Source organism: Alosa sapidissima, chromosome 9 (assembly GCF_018492685.1).
Source record: "Alosa sapidissima isolate fAloSap1 chromosome 9, fAloSap1.pri, whole genome shotgun sequence".
NCBI classification, from domain to species: domain Eukaryota; kingdom Metazoa; phylum Chordata; class Actinopteri; order Clupeiformes; family Clupeidae; genus Alosa; species Alosa sapidissima.
This window is the reverse complement of record NC_055965.1, coordinates 1,829,752-1,840,765: the sequence shown is the minus strand read 5'-3', so window position 1 is coordinate 1,840,765 and position 11,014 is coordinate 1,829,752. Positions and strand designations below refer to the sequence as shown.

Sequence of the window (11,014 nt, the reverse complement as noted above, 5' to 3'; positions counted from 1 at the left end):
TTTAATTAGCGTGGATTTGAGACATTCCAAACCAAATCAGCCCCTTATGGAGAGTGAAAAGTATGACGATGTGTTTGAGACTCACACAAGTAGACAGACATCTCTTTGTTTGATAACTGAATATTTTATTTGACCAAATGCAAACACAGCCACACAGCTCACACTCACAGGTTAGTGTTCTACTCATTGCTCTCCTAAGGCCATCTCGGTTCTCTCTCACTTGTTAATAAAGGAACACAACAAACATTTGCACACAGACCGTCACATAAAACACACACACACACACACACACACACACACACACACACGTGTGTGTGCACCGTCCCTCTCTACACTGCATGGCAGGGATTATAGGATATCTTTAAAAGGCAGGTGGGGGTGGGTGGGGTGTTGTAGGATTGGCAAATAGATCTGTCTGTCTCAGTGACACTGAGGTCTTCTTGCACGTAGTCTTCTTGCAGACTAGTTCTCTGTGCAAATGAGCCATAATTTCTAACATCTCCCTTTAACACACACACACGGCTCGGCAAAGTGGCCGTCATTAGCTTAGCACTGCAGCAGCCAATTAATTTACAGCAGAGGCTGCACGGCATAGCTGAGAGGAGTTTGTGTGTGAGTGTGTGTGTTTGTGCGTGCGCGCGTGCATGAGAGGGAGAGAACTACTATGGAAATTGTGTGAAAGCAACTCTAATGTCTGAAAGAAGGCAGAAAGATCACCAACTCAGCTGCTAGAGAGATCAGCAGCTCAGAGGCAGTATAAAGTATAAAGTGGGCATGGCAGTTATGTGTGCATGCATATGCGCCTGTGTGCATGATATACTGTATAATGCTGCAAAAAGCAAGGGTTGAATTTCTGTCTGATTTTGAAGAAAGTTTTATTCTCTCTCTCTCTCAAACTGAGATGTTTTAGGAAGGGGGAGGGGGGCGAGGGGAGGTCTGATTAACGCTCAGACGAAATCAGTGAAGTCGTCCACTGTGGACACCAGTCTCTTGCGCTGCCCTGAGTCGGGGTTGGAGCCTGAGCCGCTCTGCTGGTGGGCCGCCTTGCTCTGCATGGAGCCGTGGCTCTGGGTGAGGGAGATCCCCGGAGTGGCCCGGGACTGGATCTCCTCCTGAGCCTGGAGCCAGAGGGGAGGGAACACCGCTCACAAACAACACACCAACAACACAGCGTCTGAGTGACAAGTATAAGTATAAGTATATATACTCTTTTGATCCCGTGAGGGAAATTTGGTCTCTGCATTTATCCCAATCAGTGAATTAGTGAAACAGACACAGCACACAGTGAGCACACAGTGAGGTGAAGCACACACTAATCCCGGCGCAGTGAGCTGCCTGCATCAATAGCGGTGCTCGGGGAGCAGTGAGGGGTTAGGTACCTTGCTCAAGGGCACTTCAGCCGTGCCTACTGGTCGGGGTTCGAACCGGCAACCCTCCGGTTACAAGTCCGAAGTGCTAACCAGTGGGCCACGGCTGCCCCAAATACATGAAAATACTGGCAAATACATGAAAGCATTGGCCTCCCTGTAGCTTCTAGAAAGGTCTGTTTGTTTAAGAAGTATTAACAGAGGAGAGAATAGAGGAGAGGAAGAGAGGAGGTGAGGAAGAGAGAGGAGAGGATAGAGGAGGTGAGGAGAGGATAGAGGAGGTGAGGAAAGGAAGAGAGGAGGTGAGGAGAGGAAGAGAGGAGATGAGGAGAGGATAGAGGAGGTGAGGAGAGGATAGAGGAGAAGGATAGAAGTGTTTGCAGACTCAAATGACAGCCTACCCGAGTGCGGATCCGTTTGATGTGTCGCAGTCTGGCCAGCCATTTGGAGGCGTAGGCGTCGGAGGGGTTGGCACGGTACTGATGGACTAAAGACGCCATCTGAAAGGCGCCCAAGCGGGCGGGAGAAGAAACAGGGAGTGTCACTCGTTCACTCATCACTCAGGCCATGACAAGCCCCGCACAACTCAGCCTCCCTTCCCTCCAATGCACTCTGCTGCTCCTCAAAAGACACTCTTCAGAAGATGAGCTCCACTCAAAAAAGTTCCTGTCAGTTGGGCTATACTTGTTGTCTGGAGCCGTCTCAGCCAGTCCAATATTAATATTCAACATTTGATCTAATCTAATCAGCAGCGTGGAGCTTGCAGTTACTCGGAAAAAAGAAAGAAAGAAAAAAAAACTTCTCCTGGCCTCCACTGACCCATGTCATTAAGTGGACATAAAGCGGCTGGGCTCTGGTTGTGTGTGAGCTGCAGAGAAGGTGCTCTGTCTCTGGTTGTGTGTGTGTGTGTGTGTGTGTGAGCTGCAGTGTGTGCTCTCTCTCCGAGGACACAGTGGGGGTGAGTCAGCATGCGGCCGCAGATGAGCTCAGACACACTGCTGCATATTTATCACTATGGGTGGGAAGACACCAGGCTTTCAGTCACCTCTCTGTCTCCAATTACCCTGGTTTACTCTCTCTCTGTGTGTGTGTGTGTGTGTGTGTGTGTGTGTGTGTGTGTGTGTGTGTGTGTGTGTGTGTGTGTGTTCAAACGAGTTCTCTGAAGGTCACCTTCAGTTTGAGACAAAGGGTTTGTCACACAAAATTGTCACAAAATCAAGACATTAGAAAAAGTGTGGTCTGCACACTGAAACTGCTCCAAAATATAAACTTATATAAATATAAAATATAAATTTAAAAGCAACGATGCCTGATGAAGATCCAAGGGGATCGAAACGTTGCTTTTAAATTAAAGTTTATATTTTGGAGCAGTTGCAGTGTGCAGACCACACTTTTTCTACTGTCTGACACTATTGTCTGGCACCTGCAGAAAACTTTACTTTGGATGTGCGCACCCACTCTTCGAAACACAAAATCAAGACATTCCATTCCATCCATCCTTCCAAGCAGCAGTCAACTAAAACATTGGAGAAATGCAAAGCAAGTGTTACACGAGAAAGCAGAAATCACTCACATTGGCATGTAAGGCCATCTGCCGGACCAGCAGCGGAAGATTCCGGTCTGATACAATTTTGGCCACGCTGGTGTCCACCAACCCCTCCAGATCTGAATGACCAAAATGAGAAGTGAGAAATTAGGAGAATGATCTGGGGTGTCGTTCTGTTAATGATGGGATGTATTCCCACTGCACTACTTCTACTACGTCTTCCTGACAGCACAATCATCTCTCTCTCTCTTGGGCTTTATGACAATAACATTCTAATGCTTTCATTTTTCTATCATTAATCAATATCAATTCAGTCCATTCCCCCTCTCACCATCACCATCACATGAGGCTGTTTCTCATTAGTCTCTCCTGCCCTCAGAAACTCATCATTGTTCTGACTCACCTTTGCGACACTGCAGTGTGACCAGGTTACTGTCGTAGTCCAGGGGCTTGATGACCACCTCCACAAAGTTAAATTGACCCTGTGGAACAAAGGTAATGAGGACATTTTATTTCTGAGTATTTTGTGTGTGTATGTGAGAGTGAGAGAAATATTGTGAGAGTGAGTGAGAGAGAGAGAGAGAGAGAGAGAGAGAGAGAGAGAGAGATTGGGGTCGTTTCTGTGACTGCATCTCGTACCTTGATGGTGCCTAGCTTGTACTCCTCAGTGGAATCGTTGTAGACCACGACCACAAAATCATTCCCGATGTGTCTCTTCTTGTTGCAGCAGCCTTTATCCGATTCCCTGTTGGGCATGAGCGTGGCGATGTGGAAGATGGCTGCAGGGATGGTGAACCAGAAGACAGGCTTAGTCAGAAGCACAAATCTCTTCAGATCACCATCCAGGGCAGCAGGGCCACCTTGTGTTCTTAAAGCAACAAAACTGTCACAACATATTACGCACTAAACTCTAACGTAGCAATACAAGCGCTAAACTCTAACATCATGATGACACAATTAAAACACATTAAAAATATAAATTGCTACATAATGCATACACCAAGCAATACCATGGAAGAGCTCACTAGTGAAGCAGAAGAGCTGCAGCATGAGGATAACTGGACACTAACTGGACACACATTGAGCAGTAAAGATTTCCTAAAGAGCAGCAGGAGTGAGAGAAGAGTACTGGTGGTTGAACAGACACAAGCACACACTGAGCGCAAGCCCCTCCCTCACCCTGCATAATGTCGTCATGCCAACAGTACGTAAACTCCCCGTCGTCCCCGTACTGGTCCAGGCCGCCCAGGAAGATCTGGTCAGGGTCGCAGTCCTTCAGATGGATGAGTTTGCCCAGGCCTGTCAGGAACTGCGCGTAGCGGTTGGAGCCGTACTCATTGGACAGGATGGCCACCTCGTTATTCACCTGCAGCGGCAGCAGAGGCCGGCCGAGGAGGAGGACACGTGTCAAGAGCATTGGTCATCACGGGAGAGCCGCCTGAGCTCTGAGCTTTTTAGTGTAAACGTCTAACAGAAGACATGCGGCCGTTGCTATTTTCTAGGCCTGTTTCCTAGAGAAGGATCAGGCCTAGACTTGAACAAAGCTTTTATCTATGTATATAGCACATTGAGACAGAGGTTAGGAGAGCCATCACAGGCAAATGTATATCCATATAGTGCAATAGGTACAGTATACGTATATAAATAAATACCTTCTTGCATATTAAGTTTTATCTTAAAATCTTTGCAAAACTGACCTAAAACCCCAAGATCCCCATGTCTACATGTGGCAGACCAGGTGTAATTATACAACATATATGATTTTCACCTGTCCCACTCCCACAAACACCACCCCAATCTCACCTGTCCCGCTCCCACAAACACAAACACCACCCCAATCTCACCTGTCCCGCTCCCACAAACACCACCCCAATCTCACCTGTCCCACAAACACCTCCCCAATCTCATCTGTCCAACAAAAACCACCCCAATCTCACCTGTCCCGCTCGCACAAACACAAAAACCACCCCAATCTCACCTGTCCCGCTCCCACAAACACAAAAAACACCCCAATCTCACCTGTCCCGCTCCCACAAACACAAACACCACCCCAATCTCACCTGTCCCGCTCCCACAAACACCACCCCAATCTTATGGGTGTCATACGGGGGCATCTGGTCCAGCACCTTCACGGCTCTGTCAATCAACTGTGATTAAAGACAAACAAGGTTGTAAACATGTATTCACAGCTCACAGTATTCACAGAACTGGGTTTGTCAAAGAGGCTTTACGGGCATGCTTTAAAAGCCAGCATGTGGAAAGGACTTCCAAGACAAAGACAAATCAATGACCGTGCCCATAGTATTGAACATAACAGCTCAGCTTTAAAGTGTTGTCTAGTAAAAACATGTAGACTGAGATGCTGTTAGCAGATCACTGTTGGTTTTATTAAAGGCTGTAAACTAGCAGCAAGGCTGATTTCCCCACTGTGTAGTTAATTATCGGAGCACATAAACATGGATGGATGTTGATATAGCAGCATATGACTAGGGGCTTACCTGGGATTTAGGTAACAGGAGAGGCTTGTTGGCCTCGTTGCCAAAAAATGGGGAATGATAAAGCTGCAAGAAGACAAAACTGTGGAGAGCAAGAAGAGGAGACAAAGTCAATGCAAATCCCCAAAGCAGCACAAACATGAGATATCTAGTGAAGGAGAGATTTTGTATCATCTTTTATATTCCCTTCAGTCTGCCACTTTTACTTTCAGTGTGCTCTCTCACAGGCCCAGGGTGTTCGTCATAGAAATAAAAAAGTTATAAGTTAAATAATAAGTTATTCTGCTAGAATATCCTATCTGGCAGAAATCCTACTTAGACGTGGAGAAATCATAATCAGTTCTTGTTTAAGCCTGCATCGGTAGCTAGAATATGAGCTCCAAAGGTTGCAATCTAATCAAGCACTCTCTGATTCATTGTCACACTTATTTCAGAAGAATGAAGATGTTATTGTAAGTGAATGAGTGTGTTACTTCAATTCAATCCAATCCAATTCTGATTGAAACTGGCAGTGTTAGTCAAACTTAACTGACACTTTTGTTTCCAAAATAAATCATAAACATGTGACAGATATTTGAAATGACACAATAAGACTGTAAATTGCAAAGTGAAAAAATAGCTGTTCTGGGGAGTTTATCATCTTTGATATGCAAGAGAAGACAGGTGAAGGACACCTTCCATTCTGAAGTTTCCACCTTTATGTCAGTACACTAGGTCTTCCCTCATCATTTCAAAATACATCAAAAAAGAATACACAAGACAGAATAACTAAAAGATGTATGTAGTGTGTGCCTCCAGGAAAATGAGTAAATAAAAGAACACATGGAAAATGGAAATAACATTAGTACATGCATACAATTCAGTGGCTGGAACAGGGATGCAAGTGTAGGAGTCCACAGTCTATCTATCTAGCTACCTGGCTGCAGAAACTCGAGCTAGCTAGCACCGATTTCTTTCATACCGACAGTACTCGATGACCTTGAGAAAACAGAAATCTATGCTAAAAAAAAATCGCTGGAGTTCTCCTTTAAGATGAGAGGAAACACGTTTAAGGTCACATGAGACCAAAATAGTGGGGGTTTTATGGGCTAACCCTGAAAGTGCAAATGGAACAGTGCAGAGAAAGCCCCTTCCACAGCAGTGGCAACACCAGGCTGGGCAGATTGGTCTCGTCTGCAGGAACTGGGAAACATTGATAAGCTAAGAGAGAGAATGGAAATAATGGGAATCTACACCATACCACACAAACACCTGTTGCAGTCTGTTGTAAAGCTAAGGCTTTGGAGAGGACTGCCCACGACACAGAGCTAAAGCAACACTGGAGCCGCTCAAACACAGGAAAGGGAAATATTCTAGAATGGCTTAGTTAAAGCTGTGGATCAAAATCCTACAGACAATCTATTGCACTCCAGTCTGAGACCCCCTCCATCCCTAGATGCTCTATAAATCCTACCTACTGTAGAAGAATGAGGAAATCAGTACAGAACACTGTGTAGAGATGGCACTGCCTCACTTCAAATGAATGAAGGCAGTCATAGCCACATACCAATTATTAATGTATCGGAGTTGAATACTTATGCAAGCAGAATAACATCATTTCTGTGTATGTATTCAATGTATTAATTCTTACTTTTGGTAAACAAATAAACTTATTTTGCCCTTAGAAATATCAACAGTTCAAGTGTTCCAAGTGTAATTCTGCAAGCCACTGTATATAGGTATAATTTAACCACTTTACTGTACAATACATGTAGATGTTTAATAATATGGTACTGCAGCTAAGCATCTCTCCACTGCAGACTGTGGAGTGCTTCTTCAGATTTTGTTGACTGATGAAATGCTACATGCTCCGATGGGTGGAAGCAGAAATGATCCAAGCAGAGTTGCGTCAACAGACATGAAATTTGTTGAACAAATTTGTTGAACATATTCTATTTCTAATTGAATTAAACTAAATACCAGGGCTATTGGAAGTTTTACTGCAACCATTGAAGAGAGATCCCAACTCCAGGCACCAATTGTGAGTGGCAATTAATAAGTTCAACAGCATTAATCCACAAATGAAGCCAAATTAAATATAATTATGATACACTCCACAAATTTCACATTCAATTATGACAATCACTTATAGTTGGGTTAGAAAGGGTTGTGCTGATTAACACCAATGGTTGAAATTTGAGTCACTTCATGTTCTTCTATATTGAAAAAATAAATAAATAAATAAATAAATAAATAAACAAATAGATAACTAAACTGTCAACTGGAGTGATGCTACCCTACAGCTCTGGATAAAACAAGTTTGTTGTGTCCCCGGTCTTAGTTGAAACTTTTGCACTCCTACGCAATTTCCACATAACTGTGCTCTGATCACATCAAACGTTTAAAAACTGCCAAAGGCCACTGGCACGCTGGCCTGTGATATCTCATGTCAATTCCCCCTTGCTTCCTTAGTAGCTGATCTCTTCCCACTTGTGTTCCACACTGCTGCTGCTGTTGTGTGACATGTGGAGGGGGAAACTGAGCATTCAGCTGATAAATGAATGACTGAGAGTGTCACTTGTTGTACACAGCATAACCAAGGGATGTGATGGGCTGTTTTGTGTACAGCAGGCTTGTGCAAAATTCCAGAATTGAATTGAAACTGGCTCTTAAATTCCAATTGAGGTAGCAAACAGGAAGCAGAATTGCAATTTGCATTGTGCACAACCCTGGTGTACACAGCATAACCAAGGGATGTGATAGGCTGTTTTGCTCGGGGGTTTGGTCATGCTAGTGAACTCTGGTTATTCATTATGTGCTTTTTTGACAAATGTGCATTTCACCAGCCAAACTTATCAAAAGTTTTATTTAATCATTTTCCTGTTGCTATCAAGGAGTTGTCTGTCATAACAAACTTCACTTCATAGCTTCGCCCCCAATTAATTGTAAAAACAGCAAAAAAATGTATGCCCATTCATTGAATTCATCTTTAATGAATTAAAAGCACATCAAAATCAGACCTTTCAGCAATATAAAAGTCCTACCATCAATAGATGAATTTCCTTTAGCCATATTAGACTGAAATCATCTCAAACGAAGCACTGGGAAAAGGGTCTCCAGACTAATCTTCAAAGACCCAGAAGTCGGAAAGGGGAAATAAATGGGCACCGCACTATTCACACACAAGCCTTTGCTCACTAACACTCATCAGGGGGAAAAAAACACAACGTGCCAAATCCCTTTAGTTGAGAGAATGAATGAACAAAGTGGCTGACAGTAGAAAAAGGAGAGGAAGGGAAATGGGCTGGACAAGATAAGAGGCCCATTATAGGGCTTCCACACAGAGCTGGCAGAGTGGACGTGATCTAATGCAGCCTGCTGTTCCTCTGGAGCTCTCCAGCAGGCCGAGCGCCTCCTGACCTTCCAGTGGCCTGCCATCGGCTCGTCGGCCCCTCACTCCAGAGACTAACACCTCCACTAACGGCTCCCATCTGCCAATACAATAATCATCGGAAGGAAAAGCACCGGGCTGTGCGGCACAGACGCACACAGCGGTGGCCTCGGCTCACCTTGACAGCAGCAGCTCAGAATAGAACAGCAGCCATGCAAGCGCCGCCACATGACCTCCACCGAGAAGACGCCGCATCTCAGTTTGGGTCAAAGCCTAAACTTCTCCCAACAAGCTCCACGTTCAGCTAGTGCACTGTGTGCCGGCACGTCAGCTCTGGCCATTAAGCTCAGCTCAGCGGCCTACAATCCAGGCACCTGTGCAACAAGAGAGCCACTGAGTGAGGCACATCAGGGCCACATCTGGGCCACATCAGTGTTCCAGTCAGCTTAGACCAGGTGGGTACCTTATCCCAGCTCCAGGGAATATCTTGCATTGTGCTGTTAGGCTGAGGCAGAAAGCAAGATGGATGAGTGTAATTTCTATGCAATTCCTCTGGCAGTAAAGCATGGAGGACAAGTCATTGTGATGGCGGGGGGGGGGGGGGGGGGAAGAAAGAGAAATTTTGACGCGTCCATACAAATGACTGAGGTGATGGATGCAGACAGGAGGCAGTGTGGTCCACAGGGGCCCATAAGTGGCTGTTTATGGAGACGAATGAGCTCAAATCACGCTGCTATTGCTTTACTGAGCAGATCAGTCACTCCGCTGAGCGATCAAGGAGTTAGAAAATCAACTGAAAGGTATTATTTGAGAACAAAACACCTACAACAGCTCTCTGCAGTGGCAAAAAAGAACAAAACATTGTCCCAACATGCTGAATGGCTTTCATTGTGTTAAGAGCGTTAACACCAATGAGGGCTAATTAGTGGGCCATTTAGAACTTTTCAAGGGTGATGCATCTAGCACAGCTGTTAAAAAGACACAGGCAATCAAAAGTAATGTGAAGGAAACTGCTTGTTTTCTCAGAGCACAGACATCTTCCTACATCTGACAATGTGACTGGATTATGCATTCTAGCACTCCCTACCCCAGCACACAGAGACTGAGCTGTCCTGTCACATCGCATCGGTCAGTGCTGCAGCGGGACTCACCTGGGGCTGAGTCCACTGGCCTTCTCAGAGTTGGAGGGTCCAGGCCTGTTGTGGTACGAGTCTCTGTCCATCTTCCTTTCTCGGCGGGAGGAGGGGGCTGAAACCGAGATGGTGTGGCCGCGAGGCCGGTGACCACTGGGAGAGACGGGCCCCGGCTGTGGCTGGGCAGGACACTCCAGACGCATGCGAGGCGCCGAGGAGGACGAGGACACGCTGGCGCCTCCACTCACCCCTCCTCCTCCTCCTCCTCCCGCTGACGCCGTTGTTGCCGTGGTTGCCGAGTCACCCTGGCCCAGCACCTCGCTGCCGCTGACCTCCCGCTCCCCCGGGGCCTTGACCTCCACAGGGGGGCGCACGCCAGGCGCATCGCCCACCCCGGTCCCAGACTCGGCAGCGGCCTTGGCGAACGCCTCTGGTAAGGTCTGGAGCTCCGGCGAGGAGCTGGACTTGTTGAGCGTCTGGGAGTGGGGGAAAGGCAGGTCGGCGTCCTGCGGCCCAGTCGGGGAGAGCGCCAGGGGGGGCTGGTCAATGGGAATGGCCCCCTCACTCACCTCCTCCAGGGTGGACTTCTCATCATCCTGACTGGAGCTGGACGATGACTGGAGGCAAAAAGAAGAAATGAAAATAAAAAAACAGAAACAAATAAGCTCACTTGCTGTTGCTTTCCAATTATTCATTTAAAACCGTGATCTTTGCTCTATGCTAATCGGCAGCAAATGTGCAGCGAAAGTGATTTATTCACTAATTCTACGGAGCCCTATGGCTATCCACATGGAGCTTGTGGCATTTGAGTTTCCTACGTGTGAGAGAGGCGTCTGGGGATTACCTGTTGGACTTGTTGGATAAAACAAAATTCAACCTGACATTTTCACTATGCAAACTGGTTTCTTCTGTGCAGGTGTGAACCCCTCCCTTACAGGGAAGCTACACCAGGCGCGTAACTGAAGCGTCGCGTAAAATCCATGGTCAATGGTCTATTTTTTGCAAACGTACGCGCCGCTATCACGTCTGGTGTAGCTACTTCCATTGATTAGTGGCCGCTAATTGTTGCAGCAGACGCTACGCAACCGGAACGCTTCAGTTAC

At 46.3% G+C, this 11,014-nt stretch overlaps 1 protein-coding gene across 4 annotated transcripts in view; it reads right to left on the bottom strand.

Annotated features, from left to right (window-relative positions):
- Positions 1–104: 104 nt before the first annotated feature.
- The window catches only part of tsc2 (TSC complex subunit 2), a 40,272-nt gene continuing 29,362 nt past the window's right edge, over positions 105–11,014 (bottom strand). For all 4 annotated transcript variants that reach the window (XM_042105502.1, XM_042105504.1, XM_042105505.1 and 1 more), the window contains 9 exons: positions 9,930–10,528; positions 5,412–5,490; positions 4,974–5,060; positions 4,093–4,279; positions 3,553–3,692; positions 3,317–3,395; positions 2,941–3,032; positions 1,769–1,867; positions 105–1,118 (listed from right to left, as the gene is read on the bottom strand). In XM_042105502.1, coding sequence (XP_041961436.1) covers positions 948–1,118; positions 1,769–1,867; positions 2,941–3,032; positions 3,317–3,395; positions 3,553–3,692; positions 4,093–4,279; positions 4,974–5,060; positions 5,412–5,490; positions 9,930–10,528 — 1,533 coding nt within the window. In that variant the 3' untranslated portion in view covers positions 105–947. The remainder of the gene's footprint in view (positions 1,119–1,768; positions 1,868–2,940; positions 3,033–3,316; positions 3,396–3,552; positions 3,693–4,092; positions 4,280–4,973; positions 5,061–5,411; positions 5,491–9,929; positions 10,529–11,014) is intronic.